Here is a 26,773-nt window from a genome sequence, read left to right on the forward strand (position 1 = left end):
AGCAAAAGTTTTGCTCCCTTTTATCCCACAGGTGAGGCAGACCTGAGCTGGACTGAGGGACAAAGGTGCCACGTGTGGGGGGTGGGCACAGGCAAAACACCCCAAGGAACCTGGCAGCCAGTTCTGGGGACACGGCTGGGGTTTTTCTGGGTCTTACGAGAGGTTCTGCTTCATGGTCTGGTAGTCCTGCAGTTGCTGCTGGATGCCCTCAAGCTCGGCCTCCAGGTCAGTGTGGCCCATGGTAACAGGAGAATAAGCTTGATCTTGGTCACCCTCCCGGCTACGCCACGGCTGGATGGAGGGATTCCGGGCAGGGGCCTGAGCGCTCACAGTGTGGACAGGCCTTAGGCACACACCTGTGCCTGCAGAGCCTGGCCCGGGCCCAGTGCCTGTGAAGTCCCCAGGAAGCAGCAGGTGGGGGTGGGGGACACTGGCTGCAGATGGAGAGGCCTGGGGCACAAGCCCAGGGGTGATGGGCTGTGTAGATGCCTGTAAAGGGAGGACAGATGAGCAGGAAGGAAGGCTGGGGAGGGGCACCCAGGCTACCCACTGCAGGGGTATGGGGAGGTGAGGCCACAGGACTTGACCTAGCCAGCTCACCTAGTCTGGCCCTGGCTCTGCCCCTTTCTTCAGGACCTGATAGGAGGACGTCCCACAAGCAGCTCAAGGAACACCACACCTGTGCAGGCCAGTCCCGCCCCTTCCCCAGAGCCTGGCTCTTTACCTCCCCAAGCAGCCGTTTTACCCTCACCTCACTCTGAGCGGCGATCCTGCGCTTCAGGGAGAAAAGTGGTCAAAGGCAACTATCCTCGTCAGACCCCACACCTTCCGTTCCTTTCTGGTGACGACTGACCAGCTCTCTTCGGGCACCAACTCTGGGGGTGTCCCAACCCTGCTGCCGTCTCCTCCGTTACCAAGCACTGGGACCTTCTCTACCACCTGGCCATCCCTGCCCAGACTCTTCACTTGTATGTCACATGCCCTCAGGAGCCTCTGCCCCTTTCCTCCCAGGTGACCTCTTTAGGTCCCAAGGGTTTACCTTCACCTTATGTGGACTGAGTTTTGCTCTCCAGCCCTGACCACACCCAGAATCTTGTTGCTTTATCTCAGATTTGACAGGTTTAAGATAAACTCTTCAGGCTTTACCCCAAATGGGCTCCCTACCCCCATTTCCCTCTTTCAGTAAACTCGTTTTTCCTGGAGTTACTCAAGCCAGAAACCCAGGAGCCATCCTGGATTCCCTCCTCACCCTTATCAAACCCATCGGAGCATCAGAGCAGGTCCTGCCTAGTCTGCCTCCCACGATGGGCTCTGCCCACAGCCACCACCTGATCTTGGCTCCCAGCACCTTCCGCTGGGCCACGGGAACACAGCAGCCAACAGGCCCCCACCATTTCCTACTTTCCTTAAAATCCAGACATTCCCCCAGGGCCTGCAAGACCCTCCGTGATCTGCAGTGTCTTCATCTATGTCTGGGGCTCTTTGGTCTCTACCTCTAGGATAGAAGCTTCACAAGGGGGGCCTTAGCAGCCTTTCCATACTGTGTCCCTAGGACAGGGACACCTACACTTGGTGAATGCATGAGTGGCCTCGCTGCATCCTCCTGAGCTGGCAGTGCTCTGGAAGCAGTGAGTACAGCTCCGGCTACAGCACCGAGCATATGAGGAAGAGCACTGAAGGCCAGACCAAAGAATGAGACCCCAGGTGACCAGGAGGACTTACCCTGGCAGGTGCTTCCACCCCACATGGCATGAAGGAGGAAGGGGGCAGCAGTTCTGGGCCCATATTCAATGTGGGGGGCAACTTTGGGCCAGGGTGACTTGGTAGGGTCTTGGGCTGGGGCAGGGGGCTGCCTGGGACCAGTGCTGTCCAGGCCTCTGGCAGGCAAGGCGTCATCAGGGAAGGGCCCGCTGGCTGGGTCACACCTGGGTTACACTCCCACGGTGCCTCAGGCCTACGCAGAGGGAGGGGCAGGAGGTGGTCAGGCCACAGTACCCTCCTGAGGACCAGGAGGGAAAGGGGGCCACTCACCCTAGGACCATAAAACATACCCTGGTCTCCCAAGGGTGCGACACCCCAGGGGCCCCTGGCTCTGCACGGGCTCCAGCAGGAAATGTGGGCGTCGAGGCTGCTTTCTTGCCAAGCGGGCAGCATTGCTGGGAAGAAACACAGGCCTGTTCCTCTAGGCTGCTTGGGGCACCCAGTCTGACCCCTCCAATCTTACAGGGAGACTGAGGGCCAGAGAAGGAGAGGCTCTTGCCCAAGGTAAGCGGTGAACCAGAAGTGATCCTGGGCCATATAGTACTTCCAGTAATTCCAATGAAGTGAGCCTGACGACGTGGGGATGCCTCACCCACATCATCTCACTTGACCTCTATAGCAACTTGGTGCTCCTCCCACATCAGAGTGGGAGCAGGCTCATCATGGTCAGACCCTATCAGGGCTGGGAGTAAGGGAGGCAGAGAGGACTGAGGCCCAGTCCAGTACCCAAACCCCCCCCCCCTCGCCCCCACCACAGGTAACCTCTCTGCCAGGCTCAGGTAGTGCTGGTCACTTGGAGCCGGTGTGCAGGAATGGGCCAGGTCACAAGCAGTAGGGTTTCCGAGAGGGAGCCCATTTCTCAGCTGTACGTGGAGAAGCAGGGAGACTGGAAGGTCTGGGGGCACAAGGGCGGGGCTGCCCTACAGCCTATATTCCTTTTCCTAAAACTACATGTTCTCTCCCCCATGCTCTGCAGGAACAGAGGATGCGGTCCTGTCAGTTGGGACCCAATGGGAATGGGAGGGATGTGACAGGATTCTACTGGAGAGGGGTCCAAGCAGCTCAGCCATGACCTCCCTCCTGTACAGTCCAAGCCTCTGCCCAGACAGGAAGAAAGGAGGACGAGGTGAGGGTTGGGCTACTCACAGCTCTAGAAGGTGGGAGTCTCCAGCAGCCAGGGCCAAGCTGCCCAGAGTTCCCCGTGACTGAGGATCTTGTGTCCTCTTGGCCTCCAGGGCGGCATCCCCAGCCCCAGCAGCAACACAGGTGGAAAGGGGATGGTCAAATGTCACTCTCCTGCTGGGCATGGTGGATGTCAGGAGCTGAGGCTCCCTGCCCTGGCCCAGAACCTTCTGTTTCCACAGCATGGCACAGCGATGGACCACACGGTGGAGACTGTGGGCCGCCTGCAACAGGCCTCTGGTCAGGTCATGCCTGGTCCTGCCTGTTCCCCAGGAGAAGGGGTGGAGGACCCAGGGCTCACCTGCACCTGCTGCTGGGCATGCAGCTGCTGCCGGAAGGCCTGCATGCTGGCTGCAAACCGTAAGAGGCGTGTGGCACCTTCCTGAAGGAGCTGCTGGTGGTAGGCCTGAACAGCTCGCTCCAGTCGCGCCTTCTTTCTCCTCCTTTCCAGTACCAAGCCCAGCCACGCGGCCCACACCTCCAGGGAAAGGAGATGAGGCCCAGTTCACCTTGCTTAAGCCTCCCCCTGGAGGTGTGCCCTCCTTTGAGGCATGGCCCTCTCCTGGAGAGGCAGGGGCAGTGGGGTGTGGAGCCCCCCTTACCTTTGCCTGTAGTGAGAAGGACCAGAACCACAAGGCCCGGGCCGTGCCCCGCTGCTCTCGCTTCCTGTTCGCCAGCTAGGGGTCAAAAAGAGGACTATGGAAGTTTAGCCTTTAAGGAGGCTGCCCTGACCACAGCGTCCTGGTCACTCTGAGACCCTTTTCTCGCTGCCCTCCTTCCATTAGAAAGGGCCCAGTGCTGGTGGGCCAAGGAGTGATCCTTTGGGAAGAACAAAGGCAAAAAGCTCCTAGGGAAGGGAGCAGCTTGGGGCGGTGTGCTGGGCTCACCAGACACCTGCACATGAAGGTTTGCTGGGCATGATGCAATCCTGCCTGGTGTTTTATCAAGTCCTTGGGAAAGACATGCATTTCATGTTAATTTTTTGGATATTACCCCTGAAATATTTTCTAATGTGACACTGTAGAAATCAGGCCCTGAAGTGACTTGAGCTTGTACAGGTCACAGGTAGAAGAAGTGGCAGTGCTAGGAAATGATTAAGGTTGGAGGGGCCCTAGGACGAGGGTAGAATTAAAAATGTTAAATGTGGGGGTGCCCAGCTGGCTCCAGTCAGTAGAGTGTGAGACTTTTTTAATTTTTTTAATGCTATTAATATTTTTTTTGAGAGAGAAACAGAGTACAAGTGGGAGAGGGGCAGACAGAGAGGGAGACAGAATCTGAAGCAGGTCCCAGGCTCTGAGCTGTCAACATAGAGCCCGATGCGGGGCTCAAACTCACGAAATGCAAGATCAAGACCTGAGCCGAAGTCGGATGCTTAACCGAGGCACCCAGGCACCTCAGAGCATGCAACACTTGATCTCAGGGTCATGAGTTCAAGCCCCACATTGAGTGTACAGATTACTTAAATGAAAATAATAATTTTAAAAAAGTTAAACATGGGCTTGGGAGGCAGTGGGAAGGGGAAGGGGCTTCTTGCTGGCTCCCACCTGTTGTTTCCATTGGCGGAAGTAGGTCCGGCTAAGAGTCTGGGCCAGGAGCTGGGCACCCTGCCTCTGCAGGAGCTGGGAAGAGAGCAGACAAAAGCAATCAGGGCCCTGTATCACAAACACCTGGGTGCAGCCAGAGGGTGAAAGGCTCTGGGCCCAAGTGAATTGTCCTCCCATCCCCAGGAAGAGGAGTTCTGGAGGAAGCCAAGGGCCTCCCATACCAGGCATGGGTGTCTATGGGACTCTGGAGGTCTCCCAGCTCTGATATCCCATGTTTCAGAATGAATCAGATCTCTCTGCTGGGCTATCTTCTGCCTGGGGGAGACCCGACCCTGAAACTGGTTTCCCTCAGTCTTCTCAGAAAGGCTCTGGTAATCTTGTGCCTACAGGATCCCAACTACCCAGCACCCATCCTGGTGGTCGTGGGTTCTACAGAAAGGCCCTCCTTTTCCCCAGGTGGTTGTCTCCCAGCCTGGAGCACCCCCTCTGTACAGCGGCACGTGGGGAGCTGCCGCCTGCCTCACCCGCTTCCTGACACAGCCCAGATGGTGCACCTTCCACTGGGCCATGGCCTGCAGCAGCAGCCACCGGTGGTGATGCCCAGCTGCCCTCTCGAGCTGGGCTCTCCGCTGGGCTGCCCTCTGGCCTCGGTCCCGCCAGCGCTGAAACCAGGTCCTGAGACATCCTAAGGCAGATCTGAGTCAGAGTTTGCTCTTTTGGAGGGTTTCTACGGACAACTCTGCAATGGTGGAAATTCAGAGAGCAGAAAAGGTCGTGTGGGGGTGGAACTGGGGCGTCAGCTGCACTCAGTAAAACCTCCAAATGCAGACAGTGGCCACTCTGAGGACAGCTCTGGCCACCTTCAGTGGCTGTGAGCACCCTGGAGGCCGGGACCAGGTCTGCTGTTTACTGCAAGGGCCTTCCAGAGCCACCAGCCTGTCCACAGCAGCCACGGGTCTGCAGCACCCCTGCGGAGTGTCCTCAGGATGCTGCCGGGGGTGTGGATAAGACCTTTGCCTCGGTCTGAGGGAGTGGGGCGCCATGACTCGATTTTGCCCGGGAGGAAACAAAGGCTTGGTCCAGGCAGCTCAAGCCAGGCACAGTGTCTGCTGGGCCATGTCCTCTGCCACTGTGGGCACTGCAGGCAGGCAGAGGCTACATAATGCATTTTGTTTATGTCACCAGATTCTCCCTTGAGGGAGCAAGCACTTTCTTCTGTTTTTTGTTTTTATTTTTTTCTTTCAGGTTTTTCCCTTTTCTTAGGCCCTGAGAGAAGTTTCTTTTAGAGACAACAGAAGAGGGTTGGTACCAGGGAACTGATGCCAAGATGGGGTGTCCTCTGGGACTTGCTGGAGAGGGCAGGGAAGGAGGATTCACACGCCTGGAGGTGAGCATTAGTACCAAGTGCTGATACGTGCTGGGTACTGCTTCAAGTGTGCCTATTGTGTCTCACTGAACCCACAGGACCACCCCAAGAGGCAGGTACTATTACTCCCATTTTACAGATGGAGAAACTGAGGCTCAAAGAATACTTGGCGAGGTCACACAGCCAGCATCTGACCCCGCCTGTACTAGGCATTCTGTTGAATGTGTTTTATGACACCTTGCCCTGAGTTCATCCTCCCCCAGCACTGGGCCCCATCCTTGGGCTGCCAAGGTGTGCCTGAGACCCGAGGCCTTAACTAAGCCCAAAAATGGTTCCACAGGTACTGTGTGCATCTGCAGTTTGCTGAGAGCACAGCGTCTTGTCACGTGGCCTCCCAAATCCTTTGTACCACCTGTAATGGCCCCATGCAGGGCCCACCACACGGTGTCACTCCCTTCTACGGAAACTGCCTGCCCCTTGGCCCTGCAGAGAAGCAGCTTCAGGCTGCACCCCATGCCTGTCACCTCTAACACCCACTGTGACCACTTGGGCCGAGTGTGGATGCCTGACCCACACTGGCACTGACAAGGCCTCTGCAGCCCTTGATGCCAAAGCTCTGTCCAAATAGAGGCCAAGGGATGAGCTGAGCCCCTCAGCTTCTTTTTTGGAGTGAACTGGAAACGCAGCACTGGTTTCTGGGGTGAAGGGCAGCGTGAGGACATAGAGAAGCACATTAGGGGTGGAGCAGGTGTGGGATGTTTGACCCCAGGGTTCTGCCCAGAGGAAAGCAGAGATCTGTGTTTATCAACACAACCAAAGTCAGAACCCAACCAAAGTTGATCAATTTTTGTCCTGAAGCAAACTAACAACTTGATCTGTTTTCCCTATGGTCTGATTTAAACCATTTCCATTTGTTTTCACTTCCAGTTGTATCTTCATTTACTCTAAGCACTGGTTTTCCCCTCAGAGTGCTGGATACCCCACTTCAGGGACATGGATCTCAGTTTCCCTGCATCTCATCTCTGCTCCTGTCTGGACCATCTACTCCAGGCCTTTTATAGAAGGTATTCAGACTGCCCAAGGCCACTGCTCCCTAAACATACAAGGAAGCAGGATCCTATGTGATGGGGCTGACCTGAGAAGCAGCCAGCCCCTGGAACGACTTTCCAATTGAAACCACCCCACCTTTGACCCCTCTTTAAGAATTAGATTTTTGGGTACCTGGATGGCTCAGTCAGTTAAGCATCCAACTCTTGATTTCAGCTCAGGTCAGAATCTCATGCTTCGTGAGTTTGAGCCCTGCGTTGGGCTCTGTACTGACAATGTGGAGCCTGCTTGGGATTCTCTCACTCTCCCTCTTTCTCTGCTCCTCCTCCCCTCTCCCCCCCCACTCTCTCAAAATAAATAATAAACTTAAAAAAAAAAAAAGAATTAGATTTTAAGCCTTGGTCTTGCATTTGAACATAAACTGGTTGGGACACCAGAGTGGCTCAGTTACTTAAGCATCTGATCTCGGTTTATGATCTCATGGTTTGTGAGTTCGATTCCTGCGTCAGGCTCTTCGCTGACAGCTCAGAGCTTCCTTGGGATTCTCTCTCTCCCTCTCTGCCCACCCCCACAAACACTCTCTTTCTCTCAAAAATAAACATTAAAAAAAATGAACACAAAGTGTTTGGCTGGGATTGGTTGGGAACAGAATGCTATGATGTACTAGGTTGAACAGTTACCCCTTCCCACGTTTATGTTCATCCTGGAACCTCAGGGTTGGTGTATTATTTAGCAAGGGGGTCAGCACAATTAACTGACCCCATCCTGTAGTAGAGTGGACCTCTTGATACAGTAGGACTGGTGTCCTTCTAAGAAGAGACACAGGGGAGACAGCCTTGTGCACACAGAGGCTGAGGCTGGAGTAATGAGTCTATAAGCCACAAACACCAAGGACCACCGGGGCTATCAGAGGCTGGAAGAGGCCAGGAAGGACTTTCCCCTCCAGCCTTCACAGGAATCATGGCCCTGCCAATACCCTGATTTCGGATCGGGCCTCCAGAACACTGAGAGAACAATTTTCTGATGTTTTAAACTTCCTAGCCTAAGGTACTTTAGCATCAGGAAACACACCTACAGGAGAAGAATACAAAGACTGAGGGGAAGCAAATGGAACACAAGACAGTTCTGTGTCCTTCACAATCCTCTCCCCAGCTTCCAGGAACTCTGCTCACCCCTATCCAGCACCTTCTGGGCCTCCTTAATGGCATAGTCCTCCTGCTGTCGGTAGTATATCTGCACTGATGCAGCCTCCCGCCACTGGACCAGGACCTAAGGGGCAGATGAAGAGCAGAGATGTGATCATGGCACATCCTGACTTCCCAGGACACCCCAGCTGTGCTGGCAGCTCCTCATAGAATAAGCCCAGTTGGGAACACGGCACACATGCACATTTTGGGAAACGCCAGCCAGCCACACAGGCAATGACCAAACCCCCAGTCCCCACAGGAAGCCCAGTATCTCAGGTGATGGGACTATTCTATAGAAGAACTTAAACTTCCTACCAGCCATCAAAAAGTCATTATGTGGGTTTTTGTTCTATTATTACTTGTTTTTTTTTCAACGTTTTGTCTTTTTTTATTTATTTATTTTTGGGACAGAGACAGAACACGAACGGGGAGGGGCAGAGAGAGAGGGAGACACAGAATCGGAAACAGGCTCCAGGCTCCGAGCCATCAGCCCAGAGCCTGACGCGGGGCTCGAACTCACGGACCGCGAGATCGTGACCTGGCTGAAGTCGGACGCTTAACCGACTGCGCCACCCAGGCGCCCCCTATTATTACTTGTTAAATGAAGCTATATGTTATATGCATGCAAGTTTTTTTAAGTTTATTTATTTTGAATTTTTTTTAATGTTTATTTATTTTTGAGAGAAAGAGCATGAGCAGGGAAGGGGCAGAGAGAGAGGGGGAGACACAGAATCCGAAGCAGGCTCCAGGCTCTGAGCTGTCAGCACAGAGCCCAACGCAGGCCTTGAGCTCACAAACCGTGAGATCATGACCTGAGCCAAAGTCAGATGCTTAACCAACTGAGCTACCCAGGCACCCCTAGTTATTTGAGAGACAGAGAGGGAGAGAGAGAGAGCACGAGCAAATGCACAACCAGGGGAGGGGCAGAGAGAGAGGGAGAGAAAGAGAATCCCAAGTGGGCTCTGCACTGTCAGTGCAGAGCCCGATGTGGGGCTTGAACCCACAAACAGTGAGATCATGACTTGAGCCAAAATTGAGTCAGACGATTAACCAACTGAGCCACCCAGGTGCCCTAAGTTTATTTTTGAAAGAGAGAGCATGCACCAGAGCACGAATGGGGGAGGGGTAAGAGAGAGAGAGCACGCGCAAGAGAGCATCCCAAGCAGGCTCCATGCTGTCAGCACAGAAGCCAACATGGGGCTCAATCTCATGAACTGTGACCTATGCCAAAATCAAAAGTCAGACACTCAACCAACTGAGCCACCCAGGTGCCCCTGCATGCAAATCTTTCACACCGAGACACACACGAAATCACACTAACAGAACACTTTACAAAGAAGTCAAGCAGCCAGGGGACACTTGCTGCCCAGGCATGAATGCCATTCCCTGCAAAAAGGCCTTCTCCCTTCCGTGCCCTGAAGCAGAGTCCTGACCCTCCTTCCAGGGCTGGCCTTGGAGCTTTTCTGACAACAGATTGGGCCTTGACTTTGTGTTACTCTTCATCCTCCGGAGGCTTCAGAGTTGTCAGGACCAGTACCAGTGCCTCCTAGCCTTCAAGCAGGTGAACCACTGCTGTTCTGGGTTCCTGGCAAACTGCTTTTTTCTAAAACATCCCCAAGTCCAGGGGCCGCTTCTGTCATTCCTCCCCATCTGTAACATGCCTTCTTCCTACAGCTGCATCCTGGCATGGCCTCCCTCCTCTAGCACGGGGGACAGGCCCCACACATAGCATTTGGGGGCCACTTCCCACGGATGATGACCAACAATCTCACATTCCTGGGGTGCTCTGTGCTTTCTAGAAAGCCTCTGCAGCCACAAAACCAGCCACAATGAGTGAGGAACCTCTTCTGATAAAAAGACAGAAGCATGCTTAGTTTGTCCCAGTGGAAAATTCCACATGTGTAGGAAATACTGGTTCTGGTAAGAACCAGTTTGCTCACTATGTTTTTGTTTTAATGGATATTGGTTATTAATTCAGTAAAAAAAAATTAATAAATAAAACCCAACTAAATGCTCACACAGCTGTTATGTATGCATAGAGGAGGGTGTTAGCCCATTTCCCAGGTTCCACGTTCAGTGCAAATCTTTGGTGCCACCCCCTCTCAGAAACACAGTTCCAAACCCTCCTGGGTGACCAGCTGGTCTCCTCATGCCTCACCTTGGAACACAAGGTCCGCCTATAGTGAGCACTTGCTTGGGAGGTTTTCTTTGCTTCATTCACACGGGCCATGGTGTTCTCTCTCCAACGATGGAACACATTCCTGTAGGACACAGGCCGGGGAGATGGGGGGGGACACCAGTGTGGAGACAGTACAAGGTTTCTGTGAGCCGTTTCTGGTTCTTCCACTCATTCCTCACTCGAGGTACAAGGTACCTTGGACTCCTTGTCCCTAACAATATTGGTCTCACTGGCAGCCATGTTTATGCTGACACAGACACTCAACACATGGCCAGTGAGCACCTGCCCTGTGCCAGGCACTGGGGGCACCATGGTGAACAAGACCAAATACGACATCCACACACGTTAATGTGCTGCAGGGCACACAGAACGGTGACAGTGTAGGTGAGTCATGCCATAAGAGAGGCACAGATAGAGATGGCATAAGGGCACTGGAGCCCCATCACCATGCATGCTGCTGAGTTAGTTCAGGGACTCCCTCTTCCTCATTCTGTCTAAAGAGCTGGACAGGCACTTCCCTGGAGGGTGGAGATGTTAAGTCCACAAGACCCACCACCAACAAGCAGTCTGGAATATGATATGCTGAACAAATCCAGAGGAAGGAAAATAAAGAGCAGAATGAGGGAGGTCTGCCAGGAAGCAGTGAGTATACAGCCTGGTTTAGCAAGAGCTGGAGGGTGGACTCATGACAGAGCTGGAGCTGAGAGAGCAAGTGACTGAAGGGTGTGAGAGATGCCTCTGGAATCAGTGAAAGGCCTGGAGGACCAAGCGGGAAGGCAGGTGAGGCGGGGCTGAGGCCAAGGGAGCCACTGCAGCCCTGGAGCAGGAGGTGCTCAATCTTGCAGGGGAGGGAGCCGTGTTGAGAGGAGCAAGACAAGTGGGAGTTCTCGCAAATGTCCAAGTGACGGCTGCCTCCTCGAGACCCCACTCTGCACATAGCAGGAATTCAAGACAGGAGATGAACCAATGAATGGGGTGCTTGCTGTGGAAACGCCAAAGCCACGCTGTGAGCGTCCGGCCCGGCTCTGGAGTCTGCGCCCCATTCCTCGGGCTGGGCCCAGAGATGCCGAGAGACTCACCATAGCAGCTGCCTCTTGTGCTGGCTCTCCCTGGCCGCCACCTCCCGTAGGATGCTTTGCACCTGGCTCTGGTAAGTCTGTGGGAGACCAAGAGGACTAGGAGCCAGCTGTGGGCCCACACCACTCCCTATATCTAGGCAGGCCTCACAGGTGCTGTGACGCCCAGAGCACTCACCACAGAGGGGGCAGAGGCCAAGAGCCCAGAGTCCCAAGGTCAGAAGAGTGCCCGGACAATAGGCCACTTGGACGGTAAGGCTGGTACCTCCAGCAGCACTTGTTTTTACTTTGCTGAGGGAGGATCAAAGAGCTCAGCCCTGTGGTTGTAAGACCCACAGCCCAGGTACCTTGCTCTTTGTGAGGCTTGTGGAATTACTCGCTCCAGCAGGGGCAGGGAGAACAAGGAAGGGAAGCCAAGTCTCCAGCAACCCCCCCCCCCCCCCCCCCCCGGGCGAGGCGGGACATGGAGGAAAGCAGCAGCCCCTACCCCCCAGGCATGCAGCGCCCTGTGCAGCAACGTGTGCCGGTGATGCAGGTTGGCGCGCGTCAGCTCCCGCTGCTCGGCATCGCGCAGGGCCAGGCACTGTGGACAGAAAGAAGGGCCAGGGGCCCAGGGGTGGCTCAGCTGTGCCTCTGTCTTACACCCAGCCTGGGTACTCGGGCCTGAGTCCTCATCTCTGAATAGATATCTCTTGGGGGCTTTGTGAGGATCAGGTGGGGCAAGTGCCTGACTCGGGGTAAATGCTCAAGCAATGGTGACGGTCTAAACACTTTTTACCCCAAGTAGGATGCTTATAAATGGTTAGACCAGGAATTTTATGTTCAGTGGGTTCAGGCAAGAACCTAAAAGAATATTAGGGACTTTGAGCCAATCATCTCACGAAACCAGGTTAGCGTTTCCTCCTCTGCTGCCCAGCCTCTCCCCCATGCTCAGAGGCAGGTGGTTGCCGAGAGGCTGTAGAGAAGCCATATGTCCGCTCTGAGTCACGCTGACACACAGCTCCGCCTGGCCACAACCACATGCGGGGGCGTCTATGCCAAAGCCTTACCTCCCTCCACCTGTTCCAGACCCAGTGGAGGAGCCGTACCGAGTGGAATTCTGCAGCCAGCATTAGGCCCATCTTCCTATGGGGAGGGTTGGAGTCAGCATGGCAGCCTGGACCTGGGCACCCCTCACGGTCCCTGGCCCCTACCTAGTGGTTCTTAAATTGGAGGAGAAGGGGACCAAGACCTTCCCTGAAGAGCTGCCAAAGGATGTGGGCTCTCACCTCAGGAAAAGTGAGCACCTAGTCAAATTTTTGCATACAACTAAAGGGCTCAAGTACCAGTGAAGCACGTTCATGTGCAGGCAACTTAGGAGGTTAAATGTAGCCAGAATTTGAGAGTGGGGGAGATCCTCACAGCACAAAGTGGGTGCAGAAAGGCATCACAGCAGGACAGTGTCTGCAGTATCCATGTGGGCTGTCTGCCCCAGCTCTCTCTGACCACACAGTGTGGTAAAAACTGCCACAACCTGTCCCCAGGCTGTAGCCGCTGGTCCTGGGGGAGGTCAGCTACCCTGAAATGGGCTCATCAGTCTAGTCCCTGGCCACGGTCACTTTGAATGGGCCCCAACCAGTGAGTAGGATGCATCCAATGGATAGGACCTCAGATCCACGGAGCATGTCTGTCCCTAGTTGAGTTCCTGAGGCTGGGAGCCCCAGGAGGTACCCCAGGATACTTTCACTTGAGCCCTGGTTTTGCATAGACTGTATCAGGTAGAATTTCTGGAACTTAAAACCAGAGTCTAGGCTAACAGGACTCTCCGATGGGCATTCAGAGCTGATGGCACTACCACTATGGTCAAAGCTGGCCTCAGATGGCAGAGCGTCTGGGCCAGAAGCAGCCCCTCACTCTGTTCTCAGCCCTCGGGCACTCTCCCTCCAGATGCAGAAAGCCTTCCTGAGCTGTCTGTGGTGGTGGTGGGCACAGGCCACTGCTTGCCGCTGCCGCTCCTGGTGACAAGCTGCTGCCTGTTGGTGCCACGTGGACCAGGACCTTCGCAGAAGCTGCCGCTCTGAATGAAGGATGGCCTGGGGCAGGACAGCAGGGAAAGAACAGAGCGGGTCAGGTAGCATGGGTACAGGAGCCAAGAAGAATCTACAGGCCAAAAATAATGACCAAGGCCAAAGAAATGGGCTTTAACAAGCTGCCCTGGCCTAGAAGCCACATATAGACTCTGCTGACAAAGTCAATAGGCACCCCACGCCGTGCCCTGTCTCGTGAGTCCTGGTCACAGGCAGAACACCCCTCAGTGTGGGTCTGGGTTCCAGGCAACATCCAGAGCAGAAGAGGCAGCAAGTGCAAAGACTTGAAACAGGTCCTGCCTCCTCATGGATGGCCACTTACCATTCTCTCTGCCAGGCGGTTTTCTCGATGCTGAAACATCTTCTGCCACCACACAGCAAATACTTTCCTCTCCAACATTTCCCTAAAAATGGCAAACATCATCATCATAATAATGGACTTAAAACAAAGCAACTACAAAAAAGAATGAGAAGTTCCAAATAATTGGATTTTTCCTCTTATGCTATTGAATAAGTTGATGGCACGCCTGGGTGGCTCAGTTGGTTGAGCATCTGATTTTGGCTCAGGTCATGATCTCATGGTTCGTGGGTTCGAGCCCCAAGTCAGGCTCTGTGCTGACAGCTTGGAGCCTGGAGCCTACTTCAGATTCTGTGTCTCCCTTTCTCTCTGCCCTTCCCCTGCTCGTGCTCTGTCTCTCTCTCCCTCTCAAAAATAAATAAATAAACATTAAAAAAAAAGGTGAATAAGTTGATATGGGGGGGGAAGGAAAGAGAAAGACCAGGAAAGCAAACAGCAGTAACCAAAAAGCCCCACAGACAACCCAATACTCTCCAAGTGATTTCTGGTGTCAGCAAAGCATTCACACAGTACAAAAAAGACTGACTTTGAGACCCTGTCTCTTCATCAGTTCAGTTCCACACTGCATTACTAACAGTGCTCAATGATCATTAGTGAAAGCCTTTCTAGTTCATTCTGACCAGCCAGGTTGCTGCTACATAAATCCCTGTGGGAAGTGGTTGAAAACAGATTCCAGGCCTCCGGGAATTACTGTGGCCCCAGGAAATGGTAGGTCTGAAGTGGGCCCCTAGAAATGATGTTTAAAACAAGTGTTCCAAGTGAGACAGACAAGGAGACAGGTTTGAGAACCACTGCTTCGTCACCTCTGCCTAGGACTCCCTACTCACCATAATGACGTCAAATCCTGCAAAAGCAGCACTGGGACAACTGGTCAATGGCCACTAGGAGCTGTGCATTGGTAAAACCATGGAACAAAATATATAATGCAACTGTTTTCAGCCCTGGACAGCAGGCAACACAGACTGTGATACTTAGAGACCAGAAACAAGTAAGGTGAGCTCTCTGGCTGTCCAGACTTTCTGCCCGAGGGCATGTTCTGAACCATGGGGGCAGGGGGAGGGAATCCAAGCAGAGGACAGTTTCACAGAGTTGAGGCAGAGACTAGAGTTCAAAACTGCAGGTGAAAGACTGTATGGACACATGTGGCCTTCCTGAACCTGGGCAGGTAGAGAACTCGCCCTGCCCTAGAGGCATGCTCACAGACACCTTGCACACTCCATAAGGGGAACACCCAAACTTCCATGTGAGTCTGCTCCATCTACATATAACACTGTACAGGCAGGCTCTGTGAGGCTGATAGCTGATATCAGGGCTGACAGCTGGATGGAGATGACCAGAGGTTGGAAAGGGCTGGGAGATGGAGTTCTGACCCAGCCTGAATGGAGAGACTTTGCTGAGAACATCAGAATTCAGAAAGGCTAAGCCTCAGTAACAAGAGCTATGCTCTAACACTGAAGACAACATTTAAAGAGCTTCCACATGAGGTGCCTGGCTGGCTTGGTTGATAGAACATGCAACTCTTGATCTCAGTGTGGTAAGTTCAAGTACCATGCTGGGTATAGACATTACTTAAAAAATAAAATCTTGGGGTGCCTGGGTGGCTCAGTTGGTTGGACGTCCGACTTCGGCTCAGGTCATGATCTCGCGGTCCGTGAGTTCGAGCCCCGCGTCGGGCTCTGTGCTGACAGCTCAGAGCCTGGAGCCTGTTTCGGATTCTGTGTCTCCCTCTCTCTGACCCTCCCCCATTCATGCTCTGTCTCTCTCTGTCTCAAAAATAAACGTTAACAAAAAAAATTTTTAAAAAATAAAAAAAATCTTACACACACACACACACACGCAGACCCATACGCACAGACCCACACAAATGAAGAACAGAATCATACTTGATACAATCAACAGGAACCACCAGAAGAAACAGCAACTATTGCCTGCCAGAATAAAATGCAAAACCCTTTAAAGGAAAAATAGCTGTCAACAAGACAATGACCCAAATGTTGGTATCAGCAAACACTTAAAAAGTTATTATAAATAAGTTTGTGTGCTTTTTAAAAAAAGTTTTATTTATTTATTTTGAGAGAGAAAGAATGAGAGCAGGAGAGGGGCAGAGAGAGAAGGAAAGAGAGAATCCCACGCGGGCTCTGCACTGTCAGCACAGAGCCCAATGCGGGGCTTGAACTCACAAACTGGGAGATCATGACCTGAGCCAAAATCAAGACTCTGATACCCAAATGACTGAGCCACCCAGGTGCCCCAAGTTTGTGTACTTAAGAGATGAACAAAATTAGTTAACAGACAAGGAATCTTGACAGAAAAATAGAAAGTACAGAAAAGAACCAAATGCTGTGGTGGCTCCTCAAAAAGTAAATGTAGAATTACCATATGATTTGGTGCATTCCACTTCCAGGTATATAAAAAAAGAACTAAAAGCAGGGACCCAAACATATGTATGTACAACGATGCTCACAGCAGCATTATCCACAATAGCTAAAAGGTAGAAATAATCCAAGTGTCTATGAACATATGGATGCATACACAAACTGTGGTATATACAATGGAACATTATTCAACCATAAAAAGGAATGAAATTCTTATACATGTTACGACACGGATAAACCTTGAAAACATTATGCTAAGTAAAATAAGCCAGACACAAAAGGTTTACTATTACACAATTCCATGTAAATGAGATACTTAGAATAGGCAAATTCAGAGACAGAAAGTAGATGAGAGGTTCCCAGGGGCTAGGAGTAGATGGAAATGGGAAGTTAATTTTTAATGGATACAGAATTTGTCTGGGATGATGAAAATGCTCTGGAAATGGATAGTGGTGATGGCTACATAATATCGCAAATGTGCTTAATGCCACTGAATTGTGTACTTAAAAATTACCAATATGGTAAGTTTTATGTTATGTTTTACCAGAATTGGGAAAAAAGAAAGGAAGAAAGAAAATTCTAGACCTGAAAAGTACCATATCTGAAGGAGAAAAACCACTGGATGAGCTACAAATGAGAAAGTGAAGGAAAGAGACCACTAAGGACTTTCTATTGGAAGATCAATAGAAAGTACCCAATCTGAAAAAGAGAGAAAAAGAAAAAAAAAAACAAACAGAGTCTCAGTGACCTGTGGGACAACATCACATAGTCTAACATTGTGTAATTATAGAGTCATAGAAAGAGGGAAGAAAGGATATAGGATAGATAAATTATTTAAAGAAATAATGGTAAAAGACTTTCCAAATTTGGTGCTGGTGGTGGTGGAGGGGGAAACACCTCAGATTCAAGTTAGCTCAACTAACCCCAAGCAGGATAAACACAAGTAAACTACACTTAAAACATATCACACTCCAAACTGTTGAAAACCAAAGCTTAATAAAAACATCTTAAAGACAAAGGAAGAGAGACAGATTACATCCAGGGGAAGAACAATACAAATGATGGGTGACTTTACAACTAAATAATGGAGGCCAGAAGACAAGGGAAGATGTCTTTAAAAGGCTTGGGGGGCTCCTGGGGGGCTCAGTCGATTGAGCGACCGACTTCAGCTCAGGTCATGATCTCATGGTTTGTGAGTTCAAGCCCCGCGTCGGGCTCTGTGCTGACAGCTCAGAGCCTGGAGCCTGCCTCTGATTCTGTGTCTCCCTCTCTCTCTGCCCCTCCCCCACTCATGCTCTGTCTCTGTCTCAGAAATAAATAAACACTAAAAAAAATTTTTTTAAGTAAATAAATAAATAACTCAGGAGTGGAGAAATCAACTCATTGTTCCATATCTAGGAAAAGGTCCTTTTTTGTTTTTTTTAAGTTTATTTATTTTGAGACAGAGTGAGTAAGCAAGAGAGAGCATGAGTAGGGGAGGGGCAAAGAGAGAGAATCCAAGCAGGCTCTGTATTGTTAGCATGGAGCCTGACACGGGGCTCAAACCCAGGAACTGGGACACTGTGGCCTGAGCTGAAACTAAGAGTTGGACACTTAATGGACTGAGCCACCCAGGCACTGCCAGGAAAAGGTCCTTTAAAAATGAAAGTGAGAGTGAAAGAACCATCAACAAAAGCAGAGATAATTCATCTCCGGCTGACTTATACTATAAAAATGCTAAAGGATCTTCTTCAGGTTGAAAAGATGAAAGCATACAGATGAAATCTCAGATTTATAGGAAGAAACAAAGAATATTAAATATGGAAAATATGTGAGTACGTATAAAAGACTGTCTTTTTTCTCCTGTTAATTTTTTTTTTTTAGATTCTTTTTTTTTTAAATTTTTTTTCAATGTTTATTTATTTTTTGGGACAGAGAGAGAACATGAACAGGGGAGGGGCAGAGAGAGAGGGAGACACAGAATCGGAAACAGGCTCCAGGCTCTGAGCCATCAGCCCAGAGCCCGACGCGGGGCTCGAACTCACGGACCGCGAGATCGTGACCTGGCTGAAGTCGGCCGCTCAACCGACTGCGCCACCCAGGCGCCCCTCTCCTGTTAATTTTTAAAAAGAATTCTGTTTAAAGCAAAAATAGTAACATTACATGGGTAAAATGTAGGACAACAAATACCATCAAGGATAGAGAGGAAAGGAATTCTACTGTTTTTATATTCTTACACTTAACATGAAGTGGTATGATAGAACTAAATAGGTAATAAATTAACGATGCATATTATAATTCCTGGAATGACAATTTTATTTTTTATTTTTTTTAAGTTTATTTATTTTGAGAGAGAGAGAGAGAGCGCGTGCGGGAGGATGTATGAGCAAGAGAGGGGCAGAGAGAAAAAGAGGATCCCAAGCAGGCTCTGTGCTGTCAGCACGGAGCCCACCACAAGGCCCAAACCCATAAAACTATGAGATCATGACCTGAACCAATATCAAGAGTCAGCCACTCAACCAATTGAGCCACCCAGGCATCCCTAGAAAGACAATTTTAAAAATACAAAAGGTATAGAGCTAAAGAGTCAATGTAGGAAATAAAATGTAAATTTTAATTTACTTTTAATGTAAATTAAAATTTAAATGAACAATTAAAATTGTCCACTTAAATGAACAATTAAAATTTTTCATTTAAATGAACAATTAAAATTTTTTTTAAATGAATAAGGCAGAAAAGAAGGAACAGAGAAACAAAAACTGGACATAGGCTCCAGCCCAACCATATCAACAATTACATTAAATATAAATGAACCACACACTAATGAAAAAGCAGAAATTGTCAGACTGGATAAAAAATTAACTTCAACTATATGCTGTTTACAGGAGACATGCTTTATTAAATAGGAAGACAAACAGATAAACTGAAAGTAAGAGTAGGAAGGGTAAACCATGTAAACTGTAAATATAAAAAAAGCTGGTGAGACTATTTTAAGTCAAAGTAGACTTTGAGAAAAGAACTAGTACCAAAAATAAGGAGGTTCATTTCAAAATGATACAAGGGCAATTCATGAGGAAAACATAACAATCATAACTGTACATGGACCAAATAACAGAGCTTCCAAAAACATGAAGCAAAACTGTTAGTATTACCAGGAGAAATAGACAAATCCATAATCATAACTAGAGATTTTTTTTTCTTTAGAGAAAGAGAGAAAGAGAGAGAGAGAGAGAGAGAGAGAGAGAGAGCGAGCGAGCATGCTCACACAAGTGGGAGAGGGGCAGAAGGAGAGGGAGAGGCAGAATCCCAAGGAGGCTCCATGCCCAGCACGAAGCCTGACACGGGGCTTGATCGTATATGACCGTGAGATCACGACCTGAGCTGAAATCAAGAGTCAGATGCTTAACCAGCTGAGCCACCCAGACATCCCATAGCTAGAGATGTTTAACACTCCTCTGTAGTAATTGAGAGAACAAGTAGACAAACAAAACACCTGTAAGGATATAAAAATTTGAAGATGATTACCAACCAAATCATCCTAATAGACATTTATAGAATACTATACCCAACAACTGTAGTATAAACATTCTTTTAAAGTGCACATGGGAAAAAACAAAAGTTCACCAAAAGAGACCACATATATGCGACCATAAAACATGTCAAAACAGTCAAAAACTGAAGTTATACAAGGTATATTCTCTACCACAATGGAATTAAATTAATAATTAAAAACAATAGTATATTGGGGTACATGGGTGGCTTAGTTGGTTAAGCGTCCAACTGTGACTCAGGTCATGATCTCGGGGTTTGTGGGTTCAAGCCCCACATTGGGCTCTGATCCTGCTTTGGATTCTGCGTCTCCCTCTCTGTGCCCCTCTCCCACTTGTGCTTCCCCCCTCCCTCAAAAATAAATAAAAACAAAAACAAAAAAAACACAATATATCAAGAAAATTCCTATTTGAACATTCCTATTGAAATTGAAAATTCCTATTTGAACATTTAAAATGGATAATCGAACAACAACAAAAAGAAAAGGTGGGGGTGAATGGCTGGCTCAGTTGACGGAGCATGTGATTCTTGATCTCGAGCCCCCATGCTGGTGTAGAGATTGCTAAAAAATAAATAAAATAAAATAAAAAAACCCCAAAAACCGTGATTTGTGCTTCCATCTTAAGGTTAAGAAAAAAAAAAAGAGGGCAAATTAAATCTGAAGTAAGTAGAAAGAGAAGCAAAATGAAGAGCTGGAATCAACGTAAGAAAAATATACAATAAGAAAATCAGTAAAGCAAAAGCTAAAAAAAAAAAACACAACCTGATAATTCCTAGTGAGACTAATCAAGAAAAAAAGAGAAAAAACACAAATTACCCAAATCAGGAATGAACAGGGTAGTATCATCATTAATTCTACAGACACTAAAAGAGTCAAAAGACACTTTTATGAACAGCTTTCTGCCACTAAATGTGACACCTTGGATAGAACGAAAAATTCCTTGAAAAACAGAGCTCATCAAAACTAACACGAAAAGAAACTTAGTAGTTCTGTATCTATTTTCCAAATTAAATCTGTAACCAAAAATATATCCATAAAGGAAACTCTAGGTCCAGATAATTTCACTATTAAATTCTACAAAAATTTGAAAGAAATAAGAAAGACAAACATTACAAGAAAACTACAGACCAATATCCCTCATGAAAGTACATGTAAAATTTTCAAATAAAACATTAACAGACCAAAATCAACAGCATGTGAGGGACACCTGGGTGGCTCAATTGGTTAAGCATGTGACACTTGATTTCGGCTCAGGTCATGATCTCATGGCTTGTGAGTTCGAGCCCTGCATGCGGAGCCTGCTTGGGATGCAGAGCCTGCTTGGGATGTGGAGCCTGCTTGGGATTCTCTCTCTCTCTCTCTCTCTCTCTCTCTCTCTCTCTCTCTCTCGCTCTCTCTCTCTCAATATCTCTCTCTCCCTATGCCCCCTCCCCCTAACTCTCTCTCAAAACAAATAAACAAAAACTTTTACAATATTTTAAAAAATCAACAGCATGTGGAAAAGATAATATATCATGGCTAAGGGGGTTCTATATCTCAGGAATATGGGTTGATTTAATATAGAAATCAGGAGAACCATATGATCATCTCAATAAATAAAGAAAAAGCATCTGGAAAAATTTAACCACCATTCATAATAAAAACTCTCAATAAACAAAAGGGAACACTGTCAATCTAATAAAGGGTATCTATAAAAATACTCAACGGTGAAAACTGTTTTTGTTTTCCCAAGGTAGGAAAAAGACAATTATGTATCCTCTCATTACCTCTGCTCAAGACTTTACTGGAGATGCTAGTTAGTGCAATAAGACAAGACTTTATATAATGGGATCATACAGTATGTGTTCTGTTGTATCTGGCTTTTATTTATTTTTTAGAGAGAAAGAGAGAAGAAGAGAGGGGCAGAGGGAGAAAGAGGGAGACAGAGAGAATCTTAAGCAGGCTCCATGCCCAGCACAGAGCTGACATGGGGCTTCATCTCACGACAGACTCAAATCAGTAAATGAATCTAGAAAGGTCACAAAGCACAAGGTATCAGTTGTATTTCTATACTGTAGGACAAACAATTGGAAATGAATTTTTAAAATAATTCTATTCACAGTATCATAAAAAAGGCATTTAGGAATAAATTTTATAATATACATACAAAACTCCTATGCAAAGTTACAAAACATTGAGAAAACAAAGAAAAGCTATATAAATAGAGACGTTCTCATGTTCACTTATTGGAAATATCAATATGTTTAAGACGTCCAATCTCTCCTAAATTGATCTATATAGATTCAGTGCAATCCCAAATTTAAAAAATCCCAGGAAAAACAAAATTGAAGAACTGATTTCAAAACTTGCTATAAAGATACAATAATCAAGACAGTATGGTAACAGCATAAGGATAAATGAGTAAATAAATGGAACAGAAGAGAAAGTCCAGAAATAGATGCAAACTGATTTTCAACAAAGGTGTCAAGGTAATTCAATTCAGGAATGAAAAGTCTTTTCAACAAATAGTACTGGAAAAACCTGAAAAACAGAAAAAAGTTAATTCTTGGCTCCTACCTCAGACCATATACAGAAAAAAGTTCAAGATGATCACAGACCTACATGAAATGCTAAAACTATAAACCTTCCAGGGGAAATGTAGGAAAATATCTTTTAAGATCTTGGGTATAGGTAAATATTTTTTTAGAGAAAACCCAAAAATCAGTAATTATAAAAGAAAAAATTTGATGAACTGGACTGTAACAAAATTAAACAGGCTTGGTCATCAAAAAAATACTGTTAATTCATAAAGCCAGCTGCAAGGAAATGGTTTCTCCCAAGGTATGCAGCAGTTAGTTGTAAAATGCCACAAGGGCTTCTTTACTCTGAGTGGTGATTTCTTCCTTACCAATGATGCTCCAGACAAGCTTTGCTGTTTTCATTTATTCCTGAGGGCACACATAACAGTACTCCCTAGTGAACCCCACTGCTCATCCCTCCTAATTTTGCCTCAGAAACAGCAAACAATCCAGGGCACCCGAGTGGCTCAATTGAGTGTCCTACTTCGGCTCAGGTCATGATCTCACAGTTCGTGAGCTCGGGCCCCACATCAGCTGTCTGCTCTTAGCACAGAGCCTGCTTAGGATCCTCTGTCTCCCTCTGTCTCTGCCCCTCTCCTGCTTGCTCTCTTTCAAAAATAAACATTAAAAAAAAAAAAAACAAGAAAGAAAAAAATAGTGAACAATCCAAAACTAATCCCTGTTTCTCTTTTCCCTCTTCAGAATCCTTTAGTGGGAACACAAACCTTACAAATTCCTTTCCCTCAGAAACAGCACCATTCCAGAATTCCTCTGGAATTCCCTCCTTCAAAGGCAATCAAGATTGACTTGGTAAAACTACAGACTTTTGATCCTGGCTGATGAGGCTTTAAAAAGATGCTCAGCATTATTAGTCGACAGGGAAATAAGACAGCACTCCACATCAACCAGAGTGGCTCAATTAAAAACACTGTCAAAACCAAATGTTGATGAGGATGTGGAACAACCAGGCTGGTGGGTGTATAATGACACGACCCCCTGTAGGATTAAGATTAAGCATATCTCTACCCTGTGATCCAGAAGTTGGCTTCTAGTATCTACTCAAGAGAAATGACAACACCATCCACCTAAAGGTTCACAGCAGATTTATTCATAATGGCCTCAAACTGGCAACAACTCATATGTTTAAATGGATCAAAATATTGTCTTATATTCATACAATACTACTCAGTAAACAAGAAACATGGCTCAACCTCAAAAACATTACATTCAACTTTAAAACAAGTCAGACACTGGGGCGCCTGGGTGGCTCAATGGATTAAGCATCTGACTCTTGATTTCAGCTCAGGGGATGATCTCACTGTTGTGAGATCAAGCCCCATGTCAGCTCTGTGCTGGGCATGGAGCCTGCTTAAGATTCTCTCTCTCTCCCTTTGTCCTTCCCTTCTCTCTCTCTCTCTCAAAAGATAAATAATAAAAGCCAGAAACAACAGAACATACACTGTATGATCCCATTATATAAAGTTCAAAAACATGCAAAATTAACCTGGGATGATAGTTACATGTGAGGGTTAGGAATTAACTGGAAGGAAATGAGGGAACTTTCTGAGGTGATGGAAATGTTGTGGATCTTGACTGGGTTATTGATTATCCAGGTATACAATTTGTGAAAACTCATCAAACTATTTACTTAACATATGTGCCTTTCACTATTAATTTTAGCTCAATTAAAAAAAAAAAGACAAACCAGTCTTGTCTCATTCTCAGAATAGTATTTCACTGGTAGGTTAAGAAACGACAATTTTTAGTTGCCATTCATGAGCTCCCACTATAAATTCTGTCCATATTCCTAAGATATTTAAAAAATACCCTAAGAATTATGGAAAAATAGAACATACATATTTTGGGGGAACTCTGATTTGCTAAACTCCCTACGAAACCTACGAATATTCATTTGCTGTAGGAATCACAAATCAATTCTAGGGGTTAGGAGGAAGGTTGATATTTTGTGCTGACATTCTGCTTGTATTCCACATGGATTATCTTACTACTTTTCATGACAACCCTATAAGATAGGGTCTGAACTCGGGCCTGTCTAGCTTCCAAGCCAGGCTCTCCATCACTTCGCTCCCTCATGACCAGAAAGGCAGGAACCTAAAAAACTAAGTTTTCTAAAAAGATCCAACTAAACTAAAACAAGATAAAATCCAGATCAGGCTAAATCCACATCAGGCCTTGGTTATCTTCCAAGCCTTCTGGCTACTTCCCTGTCTCCAATTCACCCTCCACCTTTTTGTCTCAAGAATGATAACTGTAAAATCACCCAAGACTGATCCCCAACAAAAATCCTTTAATTAAAATTTTTTTTTAAAACTTCTACTTTTTTTTTAAGTTTATTTATTTATTTTGAGAGAGACAGAGACAGTACAAGTGGGGAAGGGGCAAAGAGAGAGAGAGAGGAAGACAGAGAATCCCAAGCAGGTTCCACATGGTCAGCATGGAGCCCAATGTGGGGCTCAAACCCATGAAACTCTGAGATCAGGACCTGAGCTGAAACCAAGAGTCAGATGCTTAACCAAGTGAGCCACCCAGGTGCCTCAACAAAAATTCTTTTAGAAACTCCTCTTGGCTAGTGTGTGTGTGTGTGTGTGTGTGTGTGTGTGTGTGTGTGTGTGTGTGTGTGTTTAATGTTTATTTGTTTTTGAGAGAGACAGAGTATGAGCGGGGGAGGGGCAGAGAGAGAGGGAGACACAGAATTCAAAGCAGGCTCCAGGCTCTGAACTGTCAGCAAAGAGCCCAATTCAGGGCTCGAACTCATGAGCTGTGAGATCATGACATGAGCTGAAGTTGGACACTTAACTGACTGAGCCACCTAGGTACCCCTCCTCTTGGCTATTTTGAAAGTACTCTCAAAATGTGAAAGTCTCTGCAGCATGTCAAAATACAAAAAAGCAACAGAATAAATCATGACTTTGTAAAAGAAACAAAGGGTGTGTGTGTGTGTGTGTGTGTGTGTGTGTGTGTGTGTGTGTTAAGTATTAATGACATTTTTCAAAGGAATCTTGTATCAGACATCAATACAGGAACTAGGTAAAGGTGAAGCCATGGTCTGCAGAAGGGGAAAAGGTAAGTGCTGTCCCCTTGTCAGCCTCTAATTTCTCAGGGCTTCCCCCTAATAATCTTCTCCTTGAACTTTGTGCTAAGGACTCAGATTTCTGGCTGATCCCCTCAGACTAGCATTCAGAGTCCTTCAAAGTCAAAATCATTGTAACTTCTCCTACATCCCTGCCTCTTGGTCTCTCTGTCCTAAACTGATATATACTTTTCTCAGGGCAATCTCCACAACTATCACTTTACTAGTTACATGCACCTGCTTAAACATCTGTTATCTTTCTATGGGCCTGGGTGATCCCCTGGGTCTGGTCCTCCTCATCTTGCCCACTCCTGCCATCCATCCTCACCCCTCAGCTCATAGCATGCTTCCCCTCAGCACCAGCTCTGAGCTCTAGAAGAACTCGGGGCTGACATAATTGAGGACACATGGATCTATTCTCTGGAATGGTTCTTCAATTGTTTCTTGTGTATCAGTCTTACCTCCTCACAAAGATTGAAAGTTTCTACAAAGTCATCAAAAAGATCTTCCTTTTGATCTAGCACAAAGTCCCTGGAGTCAAGGAGACCTGAACTGAAACCTGGCTCTGCCACTTACTGGTTGTTTTACATGGGGGAGTCATTTGTCATTTTGAGCCTGTTCTCTTAGGACTGCTGTGAGAAGGAAAATTATTAATGAAGTTGGTGATGTCATAGGTGAATGAGCTTATATATCTGTTTCCTTTCTCCCATCACACCACACCCACCACAGTGGTAGACACTCAGTCAGTGATTATTAAGTTCTTTGTTATATTCTGCCAGAATGCAGCAAGGATCTGCTATGGGCAAATTTTACCTCTGTGGGAGCTAAAAAGACATAGCTCTCTGCTCTTTGCCCATCCTAATTTTGTTGACGACTATATTTCAAACTTCAGAAAGTCAGGTCTAGCAGAACAGGAAGCAAGCATTTCAGGGAAATCACACTCAAGAATGCCTGCCAAGGCAAAGCAAGGTCCAACCACACTCTGATCCAGAAAGCTAATGGGCAGCTCTAATGGAGCTCACACTGGCTTGCAATGAGGAAAGGGGCATAAAACTCGGGCTGTTTTGAAAGCATTTGCAATAAAGATGAGCAAAAGCTTTCCCAGGAGAAATAGTGGCTGTCTTTTCCTGCTCCATGAAATCAATGAGCCCACCTAATTGAAAAACCAGGAAGAACCAGGGCCTAGGGGCCTAGGAAGCAGAAAAACAACACAAATGGCAGTGGGGGCAGCAGAATTAGACCTGAGAAGCCTGCACAGACAGGAGCTGCACAGCATACCTGTGAAAGAGTGCTGCTCTTGCATTGAGGACACTTTCCTGCTGGTGCCATCGCCAGAGTTTTCTCCATGCGTGAAAGGCCACAGGCAGGGCTCTCTGCTGGAAGTGACTGTCTGCTCTGGACTGCAGCCGCTACAGTAAAACAATGAATGGCCTTTATTTGTACTTTATATTATT

At 47.4% G+C, this 26,773-nt stretch overlaps 1 protein-coding gene across 17 annotated transcripts in view; it reads right to left on the minus strand.

The window, feature by feature from the left end:
* The window catches only part of SFI1 (SFI1 centrin binding protein), a 105,514-nt gene that overhangs the window by 737 nt on the left and 78,004 nt on the right, over positions 1-26,773 (minus strand). For 9 of the 17 annotated variants that reach the window (XM_047826864.1, XM_047826862.1, XM_047826861.1 and 6 more), the window contains 17 exons: positions 26,598-26,728; positions 13,731-13,812; positions 13,236-13,414; positions 12,392-12,467; positions 11,830-11,925; positions 11,521-11,633; positions 11,346-11,441; positions 10,246-10,348; positions 8,073-8,169; positions 5,012-5,172; positions 4,488-4,562; positions 3,546-3,620; positions 3,245-3,421; positions 2,908-3,167; positions 2,052-2,156; positions 1,723-1,954; positions 158-489 (listed from right to left, as the gene is read on the minus strand). In XM_047826864.1, the coding sequence (XP_047682820.1) occupies positions 158-489; positions 1,723-1,954; positions 2,052-2,156; positions 2,908-3,167; positions 3,245-3,421; positions 3,546-3,620; positions 4,488-4,562; positions 5,012-5,172; positions 8,073-8,169; positions 10,246-10,348; positions 11,346-11,441; positions 11,521-11,633; positions 11,830-11,925; positions 12,392-12,467; positions 13,236-13,414; positions 13,731-13,812; positions 26,598-26,728 (2,390 nt within the window). Of the gene's footprint in view, positions 1-157; positions 490-1,722; positions 1,955-2,051; positions 2,157-2,523; positions 2,625-2,907; positions 3,168-3,244; positions 3,422-3,545; positions 3,621-4,487; positions 4,563-5,011; positions 5,173-8,072; positions 8,170-10,245; positions 10,349-11,345; positions 11,442-11,520; positions 11,634-11,829; positions 11,926-12,391; positions 12,468-13,235; positions 13,415-13,730; positions 13,813-26,597; positions 26,729-26,773 lie in introns of those variants that run through there. The other 8 variants (XM_047826866.1, XM_047826865.1, XM_047826863.1 and 5 more) reach the window with 3 other exon arrangements.

This window comes from Prionailurus viverrinus, chromosome D3, assembly GCF_022837055.1.
Source record: "Prionailurus viverrinus isolate Anna chromosome D3, UM_Priviv_1.0, whole genome shotgun sequence".
Lineage (NCBI taxonomy): Eukaryota > Metazoa > Chordata > Mammalia > Carnivora > Felidae > Prionailurus > Prionailurus viverrinus.